The following is a 15,195-nucleotide window of genomic DNA, read 5'->3' as shown; positions in this document are numbered from 1 at the left end:
ATATGTTTACTGGGAAGCTGCCAAAATTTCACTTGGACCAAGAAGATCAAGGAAAGAAGAGAGGATACAGCCAAGCACATGAAAGTTGATTCAAGAAAGAAAAGCTTTAAAAATGAGGCAAGCATAGGTCAATGATGCTGCAACAGGAAGACATAGAAAAAAATAATTAAGTTGGATCAGAAAGAATGGCTTGACAAAAAAGTGACAGAAGATGAAAAAGCATGAGTCAGGCAATTCTCGGGTATGTAAGCAATTATCATCATGGTTCCAGAGTCACAATGGTATTGTAAAAACAAAAGATGGAAGATTGTTAGCAATGGAAGCAGAACAGAAGGAACAGTGGTGAGAAGATTTTAATGAAGTACTCAATGAACCAGAGCCAACAATTCCAATTGATAGATACAAAGAAGAAGGTGCACAATTAAAGATTTCACTGGTAGAAATGTCAGAAGCAGAAATAGAAGAAACAATTAAGCAGCTAAAAGAACAGCAAAGCACCTGGTCAAGATAAGATCACTGCTGAAATGTTTAAAACTGAAAGAGGTAGTACATGAAATACATACATTTTCATACACTTTATAATATAGTTTGCAAGAAAGATTTCTACTCACAGGAGTGGAAGACAGCTGTGATCTGTAAATTACCAAAAAAAAGCCCACCCCACTGGTGTGCAACCGTTGGTGAGGAATAACACTACTTTCCATACCCAGAAAAGTGTTCTGTAGTGTACTATTGAACAGAATCAAGCTGGTCAGAGAAGAAAAACTGTGTACTGAGCCAGAAGGCTTTAGACTGAAAAGATCATGTATAAATCATATCTTTACCCTCTTTCAATCAGAGAAGATTAGTCTTGAATTATAGATTTCAGATTGTTGTCAAGGTTCCTTCCCTACTCTGAACTCTAGGGTACAGATATGGGGACCTGCATGAAAACCCCCCTAAGCTTATTTTTACCAGCTTAGGTTAAAACTTCCCCAAGGTACAAACTATTTTACCTTTTGGCCTTGGACTTTCTTGCTGCCACCACCAAGCATCTAACAAATATATAACAGGGAAAGAGCCCGTTTGGAAACGTCTTTCCCCCAAAAATCCTCCCCAAACCCTACATCCCCTTTCTTGGGGAAGGCTTGATAAAAATCCTCACCAATTTACATAGGTGAACACAGACCCAAACCCTTGGATCTTAAGAACTATGAAAAAGCAATCAGGTTCTTAAAAGAAGAATTTTAATAGAAGAAAAAGTAAAAAGAATCACCTCCGTAAAATCAGGATGGTAAATACCTTACAGGGTAATCAGATTCAAAACATAGAGAATCCCTCTAGAGACAAAAACAGGAACATACATTCCATTCAGCACAGCTTATTTTATCAGCCATTTAAACAAAACAGAATCTAACGCATATCTAGTTAGATTACTTACTAAGTTCTAAGACTCCATTCCTTCTCTGTTCCCGGCAAAATCATCAGACAGACAGAGAGAACCTTTGTTTCTCCCCCCCTCCAGGTTTGAAAGTATCTTGTCTCCTCATTGGTCATTTTGGTCAGGTGCCAGCGAGGTTATCTTAACTTCTTAACCCTTTACAGGTGAAAGAGTTTTTCCTCTGGCCAGGAGGGATTTTAAAGGTGTTTACCTTTCCCTTTATATTTATGACAATTGTATTTATAGTCCCTGTGAAAGATGTGTTAATGGCTAAGATGCTGTGTGAAAGCTCAAAATGCTGTGTTAGGACAGTGAAGAGACTGACTGGTTTGATACCATTACTGGAATGCAGCAGTGCTGCATTTGATCACCTCTCCTTTTCTGCATTGTGATAGATCATGTGATGCTAAAAGCAGCATTAAAGGAAGATGCAGGAATTATGTGGAGTAGAAGAAAACTTAAGATCTTGACTTTGCAGATGACTTTTTGTGGGACAGAGATGATGATGCTATGGAAAAGACCACTACCAACGTCAGATGTGAGGCTGCCAAAGTAGGATTACGAATCAGCCAAAAGAAAATGAAAGTTATGATCATTTTAAAAAGATGTCAGCAATGATGATGCATATATGATTGTTTCAGAGTAACAGCTGTGTTAGTCTGTATTCGCAAAAAGAAAAGGAGTACTTGTGGCACGTTAGAGACTAACCAATTTATTTGAGCATAAGCTTTCGTGAGCTACAGCTCACTTCATCGGATGCATACTGTGGAAAGTGTAGAAGATCTTATTATATACACACAAAGCATGAAAAAATACCTCCCCCCACCCCACTCTCCTGCTGCTAATAGCTTATCTAAAGTGACCACTCTCCTTACAATGTGTATGATAATCAAGTTGGGCCATTTCCAGCACAAATCCAGGTTTTCTCACCCCCCACCCCCACAGACACACACAAACTCACTCTCCTGCTGGTAGTAGCTTATCTAAAGTGATCGCTCTCCTTACAATGTGTATGATAATCAAGTTGGGCCATTTCCAGCACAAATCCAGGTTTTCTCACCCCCACCCCCCCAAACTCACTCTCCTGCTGGTAATAGCTTATCCAAAGTGACCACTCTCCTTACATTGTGTATGATAATCAAGGTGGGCCATTTCCAGCACAAATCCAGGGTTTAACAAGAACGTCTCGGGGGGGGGAGGGGGAGATAGGCTACCTTGCATAATGACTAAGCCACTCCCAGTCTCTATTCAAGCCTAAGTTAAGCTTATGCTCAAATAAATTGGTTAGTCTCTAAGGTACCACAAGTACTCCTTTTATTTTTGCATATATGATTGATAGTGAAGAATACACATGGTTAATGAGTTTGTATATGTTGGAAGCACAAATAGTGCTGATTGTCAACACCATGAGGAGGTGAAAGCAAAAAATGAGGAGGCAAGTAGAATCTTTTGAGACTGGCAAATATTTAGAGAAATAAGGAGATTCACACAAGAGCTAAGACCAAGTTATACAATGCCGTTGTTAAATCCACACGGATATATACTTCTGAAACTTGGCAAATTCTAGAAACTTAATGGTAAACTTAATGCATTCCACTTGAGATGCTTGCAAAGGATACTTGGTGCAAAGAATACTGGTGGGATAAAGTAACCAACGTAGATGTGTTACAAGGACTGGCCAGCAGATTGTAGAGACAATGAATGATTGGAAAAAGAAAGTTGGAGTGGTGGGGATGTGTTGTCCAGATGTGTAAAAACTATTCCTAGACAACCCCTTGATTGGATATCGCCTGGTGGAAAGCTTGAAAAGAGGAGGACAGCAGATACAAGAAAGCATTTGAGAAAGATTTTCATTGTCATGGAAGCAAACTATAAAGGAGCAAGAAATATGGCATTAGATGAACGTGGAAAGGCTGGATTGCCTCATGTCACAACACACAAGAACATCTAATAAACGAAAACTTATTTGAAGTGTGTTCAATAATTAATGTGGAGAGAAACTTAAGAGCAGTTAGGAGGTAGTCTGTCTTACAAGATCTGTTTGGAACGGTCTATTTAAGATATTTATATGGCTCCTATTACTGTTGTATCTCTTTTAGAGTACTCAGTCTTTTAATATATTTGTCACATCATCCCTGTAACATGTGAAGTACTGTTACCATTTCTCAGCTGGAGAGCTCCTGTGACAGAGCAGGGAAATGAACTTGGAATGTTATATCTTTGGTCAGTATATGCCTATCCACTGGTAAATCATATGGCTTTGGAGCAGTTTGTGGGGCCAGCCGGCCAAGTCAACCAATTTCCATGGTGTAGATCTGCAGAGGCAATTATTTAGACACTCGAGTTACTAGTAAGTAACTTCCCTATGTTGCTTGTTGAAGGAAGGTAGTTCTTTTGTTTACTTGGATTTTTGTAGGACATTGGTCCCCAAACTTCTTCCACCACTAGTGCAGAGAAAGCCCCTGGCGGGCCGGGCCCATTTGTTTACCTGCTGCGTCCGCAGATTTGGCCGATCGCGGCTCCCAGTGGCCACAGTTCGCTGCTCCAGGCCAATGGGAGCTGATGGAAGCAGTGCAGGCCAAGGGACGTACTGGCTGCTGCTTTCAGCAGCTCCCATTGGCCTGGAGCAGCGAACCGCGGCCACCGGGAGCAGCGAACCACGGCCACTGGGAGCCACGATCGGTTGAACCTGCAGACGCGGCAGGTAAACAAACCGGCCCGGCCCGCCAGGGGCTTTCCCTGCACAAGTGGCGGAACAAGTTCAGGAACCACTTTTCTAGGATATTGAAAATAGCTGCTCCTCTAATCAGTACCCTGCGCATTAATCTCATTTTCTAGACAAAGTGTCAAACTGTTTCATTAAAAAAAAAAAAAAAATTGGGGACACTTTGTTCAAGAAAACAAAATGTTTCATCATGAAATAATGTAAAAGTAATATAAAATAATAAACAAAAACTTTCAAATTGAAATTATCAAACAATGTCAAAGTTTTGTCTACACTAAATTTTATTGAATCAAAAAATTTTCATTTGGAAATTGTTTTCACTAGAAATGTCAGAATCAATATGATTTTGTAAAAAATTTCAGTGTAGTTGAAACAGCATTTTCCGATTGAAAACTTAAGCACAGATGGAGATTTTCAAAAGTACCTAAGGGATTTGGAAACACAATCCCCCAATGATTTCAGGCACTTTTGAAACTCCCCTTATTGTCATACTTTGTTGCCTAATATCAATTTGATGAGATTTTTTTCTTGTAATACTTGCTTTGAATGTATCTTTATTTTTTCCTTATTTGTACTTTATAAGGCCAAGGCTCAAGAGATACTGTGTGGGTCCTGTCGGGGAACTTCAGTTGGCATTGAGGGCACTTAGCAATTTACAGGATTGTGCTTACATGCGCTTTTGGTGCTGCATTTTCCCTGTTTGACTTAACTAAAGGAGGTATTTTGAACTGTATTATAAATGTACCTAGTGTAGTTGTAGCCATGTCAGTCCCAGGATCTTAGAGAGACAAAGTGGGTGAAGTGATAAAAGATATTACTGATCTTTTTTTTTCCCCAAAAGAGCTACATCTTTCTAATGGCAGCACTAGAAATATTAGTATAGCATGATCTGAAATGAAAAAATTATTTTGATATTTAAATGATATAGTTAGGTTTGGTAAAATTCCAACACAATCTATAGCTTAGCAACACTATTTGTACGTACTTCACTTGCGGGAGCTAATGTGAAGGAGGTTGCTAGGAGCTCATATAGTGATTGGGTAATAAATTTTGTGTCTATAAATAAATACTTGCCATCTTTGTCTTAAGAAAATATTTGCAGACTTACAGATAAAGTCAGTTGAAGTATATGTTTTAAAGTGGCTGACGGTGCAATTACATTCTGAAGAATAAAATAACTTTACTTCCTCAGTATTTTGGTTGACTGGCTTTGTGTCTGTCTCTGGGATCTTTAGACTCTCTCATATTTAACATGTCCTATAAAACCTTGGACAGCGTATACAAAGCTTCTATAGCTCCACCCTAAAGGATAACTTTAGTACATATCTGTGTATGCCATCTGGTGGGGAGCAATAATCCTTTACATTTATGAATTACAGGGAGTCCTCGGACTTATGACACAGTTCGTTTCTCAGAATTGCATTGTAAATGGAAACTGCTTTTCCCATAGGAATCAATGGTATAAATGGGGGATTGGTTCCTGAAACAAGGCTTGCTGCACTATTTTCACCACAATAACCCAGATTTTTGTACTAAATGAATTATAGATGACTAATGTAGCAACATCAATATATTTATTTGGTAAACAGCATTCAAACAAACATAAAATCACACATGTTTTGACCTTCTCTTAACGTCCATTTTTGTTTCAATATTAATTGTTTTGCATTTCTTAGAAGTGCACTGGATTTATGCTTTTCTGCCATTTAAAAAAATTTTTTAGAACCACAAAGAACAGCAACTAAGTGTCTTAAATCAGGCTGGGCAGATAGCCAGAGAGACAGGCAGCTGCGCAGAATGCCGGAAACATATTGTGCAGAATTGGGCTTGCTTTTTACAAAGTTGCTTGTAAATAACTTCGTGGTTGCGTTATAATGAATGGAACTGGAAGGGGGGGTCCCTTGCAGTCACTTGTCTGTTTGGCTTCCATGGCCAGGGTAGCTTGTTGCTGGGTAGCCTTGCCGCTTGTTTTTGATTGGCTGAGCCCAGGGCTGGAGGACAATCAGTGACTGGCTGAGGCGCAGCATGTGATGTGTGCTGTTTTCCCTGCTGGCTTTTGTCATAAGGGCAAAACAAGCATCACTGGGGCAAAACGGGCAGTCAACTGAAAAACGTTGAAAGTGGCATCCGACGTAAGTCAGGCGTCATAAGTCTGAGGACTCCCTGTACATGCTTATTTAAGAACACTGGATTTTAATCTATATCTATTGTGAGAAATGCTTAATCAGATTGTTCAACTTTCTATGCTTCAGATGTGCATGACACAGGCTCAAATTACCACAAATGGTAAAAATGATAGAGGAAGAGGCTTAAAAAGATGTAGCATTCTTTTTTGTTTATGTGTTGAAGTTTTCTATAACTTTTTCAAGAGTCAGTATTTCTGATGTCATTACTTAGAGTAAACCAGTGAAATAAAACCAGACTTGTTATGGGATCATTATAAAATTGAATCTACAATAATTGAAGTCTTATAATGAAGTGCAGTCAAGAAGCATGTATTCTAGCATTTGGTACAGAGATAAATGTGGCACTGTCAAAAGTACTATATGTCAAGTTTTTTATTTCAGATGTCAGTTGAATCAAATGTTATAAGGTAGTGGTCTCATGCTGCCTACAATGAGTACATTAAAAAGTAATCTACTACTGCACCCCTGAGGAAAATATTTAGAATGTTTACCAGAATCTGGTATTTCTACTGTTGTGATGATTAGCTGTCTTCTGATTATATCATTTTCAGGCACCAAGTAGTAAATCTTCTGGACTGGCAGACTTCCAAACTAAGAACTCTGTATGCTACTGCTAAACCCTGTTGAAGATGTAATCATACATCAAACCTTTCACCAGTGTTATAGGCTTGGAATTGGATTAGTATTCTGTTTTATATTTTAAATTAATTTTCTCCAATTTTTAGTTAGCGGTCACTTTATTTCTCACTAACCTTGCCTTCTGGAGTAGAATGAGGGCACTTAGAACAAGGGAATGTTATACAAAACTCAGTACACAAAAATAAAACTGACAAGTAAGGAGAATCGGTAGTTATCTTATTATAGTAAAATCTTACAGCAGATTAGATTTACTTTATAAGTATCCTTCAAGACTGTATGAGTGCATGATCAGCAATTTTTCCTGAACCTTGGAACTGAAGAACCATGACAATCAAGATAACAGCTGGGTAAGCTGATACTTTTTTCCTACAAATTTCTTTAGACAAATTATGTATTTCAAGGAAATACTTCCCCTCCTAGTCTTTATATCTAATTAACCTTTGAAAATGTGTAGATCAGTAGTGGGCAACCCACAGGAATGGCGAACAGAGCTCCGGGGGGCCGTTCCTCCGGATAGTCAATGTCAGCAAAATGTCTCATGGCCCGCAATCAGATTACCCTGATGGGCCGCAGGTTGACCACCACTGGTAGATTAATACAATTAATCATAAATGTGACCCTTTAGAAGTAGCTTTGTATGGATCGCATTTCTTCATATTAGTCAGCAGAAAAGGCTGGTACAGCTGTGATGCTAACAAGAGAACCGAAGGAAATGGAAAAAGTCCTGAGTTTTAAAGCAATTTAACCATTTCTCAAAGGCACTGGCTTGACAAACATCCACAAAACCGATGCCCCAATCACTGACTCGGTGAGAACTCCCTCCCATCCCATCATCTATTGGTTCCCACATCCTCAGGAGCCGAAGACTTGGGGAATAAGTGTATAGTTTAGTCTTCATATACATTCAGTCCTCAGGCCATGCAGCCCACAACAAGGGTGTAATTTTGTAGTAGTAAAGATAAGAATATCAGTCCAGTGATGCCATCAAGTCATCTTATGTAAGTACCCAGCATCCTGTAAGTTGTGACTTATGATTACTGATGATCTAGAGAGGAAACTTCCAATTCCAGTTCCCTACCTCATCAGATACCCAAACAGCTTCTTTACGATCTGCACAGTTTAATCAACAGTGGCTTGATTGTTGCCTAATATTGTTGATGCCAGTATTGTACTTGCAAATGACTTAAGATTGAGCTGTTTGAGGAAACTATACATAACAAAATACTTACATTTCATTACAGACCTATTTGTTCATGTACACCATCAGATATTTTAAGGATTAATATTGTTTGATCTGCATTTTCTGTAAATCAGAACAGTCCGCAGTACTCCTTAGAAAGAAGGATATAAACATTTGAATACAGTATGTAGAATGGCAGACTGAAGAGTAATCTTGGGAAATCATTGTTGGATGGAAATGTAATTTTAGCACATTCGTCTTTTCAGTGGATATTTTCCCACAACAATATAGATCTTTTAGCAATAACAGTACGTCAGAACCTACAAAGTACCATAAAAATCTTCTCAATTACATTATATTATACTACATGCAACGAAAATAACTTATTTTTGTTACCTCATTCTCCCACATACCCTCATCCTGTTTGGCCTGCATGTAGTGTATTGTCTGACACATTGATGGCTAGGTCTCAGGGGCAGTGACTTTCTTCTTTGTTACTTGTCTGTACAGTGCCCAACACAAAGAGGCCCTGATCATCATTTGGACTTCTTAGTTGCCACTGTAATAAAAATAAAAAATAATAGTAATACTGAAAATAATAGTAAAGCCTCTCCATGCAGCCTCTTCATGGTTGCCTGCAGTTAGTTACTAGGCTGAGGAGACTTGATCATGGTTTACAGAGAGTGTTGTATCCTAAACTGGACAGCAATTTGCTCCCTTCAGAATTTTTTTTATCTTTATTTTGTGCGCAGTTAAGACTTCCATTTTAACAGTTTAATTTTAATTCATGGAGCTAAGCCCCTCATTAGAGTGGTGGCTGCTAGTCACGTTGTGTAGATGTTTTAATCTTCTAAAAGGTAATCTTTGCAAGCTTCACAATTCCTACAAAGTAGGTTCTTTTCTGATGGAGCCATAATACTTAATTTAGTTTAGATGTTATATGGTTTTCTTTGAAAAACTAAATCGAGCGTAGAAACTGATGGCATTTAATGTATGGAATGAATGGCTTGTAGAGGAAGTGAACCTTATATAGGGTTACCATGTTTCAGGTCCCCCAAAAGAGAACACTGCCGGGGAGAGGGAGCTGGAAAGGGGGGTATAGTTGGGGGGTGCTGTAGGGGTGAGTGTGTATTGAGGGGTATTTGGGAGTGCTGGAGGTGGTACCAGGGGTGGCTCAAGGGGTGTGTATATAGAAAGGGGTATTTGGGGTGGTCCTGTAGGGATATATGTACTAGGAGTGGGTATTTGGGGGGTATTGGAGGGGTGCGTATGTACTGGAAGGGGTATTTGGAGGGTGGACAGGAGGGGGTACCTGGGGCCTCACTCTTGAGATGAGGGGGCAGTGTTGCTCCATGTCATGGTGGCAGGGTGGCTGGTGCAGACCTGGGACGCAGCAACAGTTATCAGTCACCTGCCTCCCTGTGGGGCTCTGTACCTCCCCAGGGCTGGGAGCCTGGGTGGGCGGGATCTGGCATCTGCGAGGGACCAATCAGATGCAGATGCAGGAAAGGGACCATCAGGATGTGAACCTATCGGGGTTCTTTCTGAGCTGCAATGTCTGCTCCTCAAAAAAACACAGACATTGCCTCTTATTTGAAAAATCTGTCCGCACAGAGGGCGAAGGATCAAAATAGAGGCAGTGTCTGGGAAAACCCAGACATTTGGTAACCCTAACCCCATATACAAAAGGAAGGTTTAGCATTAGCTTTGTATATGTGATAGAAGTCTCATAACTATACTGCTTCTTCAATTTGTTCATTTAGATATAACCCAAAATATTTTCTTTGAATGACTAGATGGCCCAGGGAATTGGAATAGGATCCTGAGCCTTTCCACTCTAACTTGTTAATTTGAATAAATTCATTGGTTGTCAGTTGATTGTCTCAGTTTGGGCTCTAAATGATCAAAACTGAAACGCCTGATTTTTAGACTCTGGTTACCCAAAAATTCTAAGCTGGGTGCTTGTATTAGAAGAGTGCAGATGTCCATGCTCACAAAGTTTCACATGTACAAGTGGAAACCAGATAGTGGCCCCACTGAAAATCAGTCTCTTGTTCCTAAAACTGCAGCAGCAAAATATGCATGAATAAAGCACAGGTCTGCAAAGCAGAGTGGTTAGTTACGTGTGCAGAGTGTTGTTTGCGTTCCCAAGTACTTTGTAATTTTGTGTGTGCTATATGCATCTGCTTATTTTTCAGAAAGACCTTAGGTGCTTAATTTTTTTATATTTATCCTCTGGTTTGCAGAGATATTTATGAACACTGCACAGATCTTTCACTTTATGCCAAGTGAGTTAATGTATAAAATTGCTAGTAACAAAAGTTTCTGAAGACTGTGTGTGTGTGTGTGTGTGTGTATAATATATATAATTAAAAAGTTGATATTCTGGATATAACTTGATTTAGGTTTTGACAGAATTTCACAGATATTTACTAGGACATTTAATCTGATAAACAATATAGTAAATACCAAGAGCACAATTCTGCTTCCAGAGACAAGGGTCAGTTCCTGCCAAGGTGAATGGGAGTGACCCATGTATATGAGCACAGTTATGCTTCAAGGTATTATCAAAGATAACTAGGTAGTAGAGGTGTTAATAACATGCTGTCTGAAAAAAGATTATTTGCAATAATATGAATTGAAGTATTGGCTATTTAAATGTAGGCTAGTGGTGGTGGTTTAAATTGGTAAATTTTAAGCTATTTTGTGACAAGCGTGCTTCAGGGGTTCTCAACAAATTTTTGGGTGGCCTCAGAGTGCTGCCACCAACTCTTACTGGTGACTGCTCTGATTTTTTTTCCTAGTTTGGTATATGCCCCGGTTGATAGTTTGCCGTATGTTTTGGAAGGAGACGGAGAATGGCTAAAAATTTGTTGTCCTGCCAGTGAAAGTCTTTCACTGTTCAGAATGGGAAATGTGCTTTTATTATTGTTCCCATTTAATGTTTAACTCCATTAGGTGATGAGAAATTCATAGCTGGCCTGTTGCCGTTCAACATTGTCACGTCCTCGTTGGGTTGAATGTCAACAAGCTGCCTGAGCATGCATAGTGGAATCAGCCACTGTTTAAAGTTGTCAGTTTCATACCTATGGGATTTGGAGGTCCAGTTTCCATTAATTTTAATGGAAAGCTGGGGTCCAAATCCGTAGGGAGCTTTCAAAATCTCATCCCTGGGATTATTTATTATTATTTATTTTTATATTGTAACTCTGCTTTAATTTAGTAATATTCAACTGTCCTTTTTATCTTTCATCTTGCTTTGAAGCTTGGAGATTTATGAATGAACCTATGTACTTCAGAGGGAAATGATGCTTTGAAATCAAAATTTCAACATCATTAATGGTGTATAATTGCATGTAGGATATTTAAACAAGGTAAATACCCATTGACATTTAGGGAGCCTGGATAAGATGTATTTGAGGGCATGACAAAGTCACATCTCATTAAAAAAGATAAAATAAAACACAGTACTTGAAATGTTTTTGCAGAAACATTCAATAGAAAAACAAAGTGTTTTAATAGTCATTTTATTTAACTACTGTGTCAAAGCCTACATTACAAAGCCCTCAGCTAACGATTGTTAAATAGGGACACCCCAAGGAACTGTACGTGCCTATTGTCAATTTCTGAACATTTTGGCATGTTTTTTAAAAGGGCAGAGGAGGAGAGATACTCAAAATTGGATTCCTAATTTTCAATAGGTGTAAGAAAGAAGAGAATCTGGCTTTTTGTATTTTTCTCTAGGTACTTTCTGGCACTTGCTGACAATTGGAGCTTTCTGCTCATTCCTGTTATAACCTGCTAATAGCTATGGCCCCAGTCCTGTAAGCTCTTATTCACATGCTTAACTTTAGGCATGTGAATCATTCCATTGACTTCAATGGGACAACTCACATACCGAAATTAAAAGTGCATACATGCTTGCAGGATCAGGAAGTAAGATGTATATGTGCATCTCCTGGTATGTTGGGTGATCTCCTTGATTTGTTGGCATTCTGGCGATTCCCCCTGCATATGGTGCAAATCTAGGGCTGGGGAGAGATGGAAGTAGATTTCATTTGTAGGAAAGAGTGACAAGGGAGTGGTTAGAAAGGAACAGATCATAACATTTGATGTGTACATTAATCCTGTAATGTAGGATGTTTCTTGGCAGAGCAGTTTAGATTATGTCCCTTAAAATTTAATGTCTGAAATTATTATTTATTATTTGTATTCCCATAGTGCCTAGAAGCTCTAGTCATTGACCAGGAGCCCATTGTGGTAGGCACTGCACAATACAGAACTAAAATATCGTCCCTCTAGAGAGTTTACAATGCTAAGTATTACACTCATTAGGGCAGGCACCATGTAATTTTTATCTGCATTGTGAAGCATCTAGCAAGCTTTTAGCTAGTGTAGAATAATTAATAACACAATAACATGTGAATGACTCTTAACCTAGTGAAAAATTCAAATGAAACATTTGACACACAGAGGAAAGGATAACATTTGGTATAATCCTAATTTTAAAATAAGAATAAAAATAGTTAATTAGGAAAAGTCTTATGTTGGCTGTTTAGATAATATATTCCCAATTTATCCCTGTGGCACTTGTTTCAGATTAAAGAGAGGTCAAATTTGATTTTCATATTACTGGAATAAAATTTAATTCTATCCCTACAGCTCCTTCATTTGCTTGAGTTACTAATTTTCTCAGATTAAATAAATAAAGTGGCTTCTTCTATTAGCAAATATGATATAAACAGATATGCATTTGGATCATCGAAGGAACTAATCATTTTTCTGTGCAAGAAAGTAGCAAGAGAACATTCTGGTGGTCTGGAAATTGGAATCTGACAAGATTAGCATGATTTTTATTTGTCTGTAACTCATATTTGTATAAACTATTAGTTGAAGTCATAACATACACAGTAGAATCTCAGAGTTATGAATACCAGAGTCAACTGGCCAGTCGACCACACACATCATTTGGAACAAAAAGTACACAATCAGACAGCAGCAGAGACACCCCCCGCCCCAAAAGGCAAAATACAGTACAGTACTGAGTTAAACATAAACAACTAAAAAATAAAGAGAAAGCAGCATTTTTTTCTGCATAGTAAAGTTTCAAAGCTGTATTAAGTCAGTGTTCAGTTGTAAATTTTTTGAAAGAAGCGTAGTGTTTCATTCAGAGTTACGAACAACCTCTGTTCCTGAGGTGTTTGTAACTCTGAGGTTACAGCTTTCAGAGTAGCAGCCGTGTTAGTCTGTATTCGCAAAAAGAAAAGGAGTACTTGTGGCACCTTAGAGACTAACAAATTTATTTGCATCCGATGAAGTGAGCTGTAGCTCATGAAAGCTTATGCTCAAATAAATTTGTTAGTCTTTAAGGTGCCACAAGTCCTCCTTTTCTTTTTCTGAGATTACAGTAGAACCTCTGTACTGTAATTCTACTGTAATGGCAAGGGCCTGAGTTAATGTTCAATATGGAAGGTGATAGGCAGTGGGCACATATTGCTAGTATTTAAAAATAAGCTGTACTGTTAGATCAAGTGCATTGTTCATGAGTCTGGCATAGAAAATTATATCCAGGAAGGCTTCAAAGGTGCTTGAGGGGAATATCTGTTCTATACCAATCCATACTGATCATCATGTGCGATACTGCACATAAACCAGAGTTTGACTGCGGAACCCAAATTTGACTATGTCAGGTCCAAATATATGATGCATTGTTTTGAGGGTGTGTTCCCTTAGGAGTGGCACTTGTACCACTTAACATCGTCTATTCTCTTACATTCACATACTCTTAACTCATGGGAAAAGGAGGAGAGAATAGCTATTTTAAATAGACTCTGATACTCCATGCTACTTTATTTTATATAGCACTTGCATGCCAAGGTGCAGACACCTTGGAATTACCTAGATGGAACACTCAATCTTTATTACATTTGTCCTCACATTTTATGACCTTGGATATTTGAAGGGAGCAAAAATAGTCCGTGCATACTTATAGGCTCTCTCTGTTCTTTCAGTCGTCTTTGTGTAAATATTTGGTGGTATGAGGAAGCTCATCACGATGTTGGGCAATTTTCCAGAGAAGTAGAGTTTCTTTAAATCTTCACAGCTGATTTTTTTTAGTTGGTCATTGATGTTACTTCTGAGGGTAGAACAGATATTTTTGACTGTCAGGAAACATTGCAAGGATACTGTATGTATATATTTAAGCATTCTCTGAAAGGCGGTGTGAATTGGGAAGGAGGAAGGCAGAGAGGGATTTTATATTGATGTTTCGCTGTATTTAAATGTTAACGTCGGGTGAAAGTGTATTTTTAAAGGATTAGATTGTGCCTAGAGGATTGAATAGGCATATTTTTCATTAATTTGTACTGCCTGTGAAGAGATGCTTGACATCTCTTGAGTAGATAATCAAGATCCCTGCCTCAAAGAGTTTACAACACTTGTGCAAAATTCCTCGCCGGGTGTGATATTTATCTAACCTACATGACAAATTTATATTCCATAGAATGAAAGCATTGTTTGTTTGGTTCTCTTGTTTTACTTTCTAGTCCTTATAGTTGCAAAGTGTTTGTATTCAGAAGGTAAAGAGTGTAATTCAAAGAAATAGCTACATTTTCAAATAACGTGCCGGTGCAGTTAATTTTTATAAACCATTCTCACCCTTCCTGAGAGATTGTCTACTACTATTGACCATGCTCTTTCCTTTAAAAATCTTATGTTCCCTCAGCTTTCATGATTTTGTCTTTTACTAGTTCTCCTATGACTAGCTGTATCTTCAGTTTTTTGTTCGGTGCATGGTCTTCATCTTATCTCCAACTTTCAGCAGGGATCCCACCTGGCTCCATCTTTTGTCCCTTCTTTTCTCCCCCTATATCCTATCCTCAGGTGATCTGTTATCTTTACACTTATTATTTATAGGTCTATTTCTCCACTCTAGATGTGGCTCCTTCTGTCACAATCTGGAACTCTGCTTGTGTTTCTGACATCTCATGCGTGTCCAGGCATCAACTTGAATTGAGCCTGGCCAAAACAGAGCTCCTGATCTCTC

At 38.5% G+C, this 15,195-nt stretch overlaps 1 protein-coding gene across 10 annotated transcripts in view; it reads left to right on the top strand.

Moving 5' to 3' along the window:
- Positions 1-15,195, top strand: part of VPS50 (VPS50 subunit of EARP/GARPII complex) — a 203,269-nt gene that overhangs the window by 156,029 nt on the left and 32,045 nt on the right. Inside the window, exon 24 of one of the 10 annotated variants that reach the window (XR_012157551.1) lies at positions 6,883-7,317. The exons of 8 other annotated variants lie outside the window; for them this stretch is intronic. Coding sequence is in view for 1 of the 2 variants with exons in the window: in XM_073333949.1 (XP_073190050.1) it covers positions 1,816-1,824 (9 nt within the window). In the remaining variant the exon portion in view is untranslated. Of the gene's footprint in view, positions 1-1,815; positions 3,026-6,882; positions 7,318-15,195 lie in introns of those variants that run through there. One more of the 10 variants, XM_073333949.1, reaches the window with a different exon arrangement.

The sequence above is a fragment of the Lepidochelys kempii genome, chromosome 2 (assembly GCF_965140265.1).
Source record: "Lepidochelys kempii isolate rLepKem1 chromosome 2, rLepKem1.hap2, whole genome shotgun sequence".
NCBI classification, from domain to species: domain Eukaryota; kingdom Metazoa; phylum Chordata; order Testudines; family Cheloniidae; genus Lepidochelys; species Lepidochelys kempii.
The sequence above is the reverse complement of the archived record's forward strand: the minus strand, read 5'-3'. Positions and strand labels throughout refer to the sequence as shown.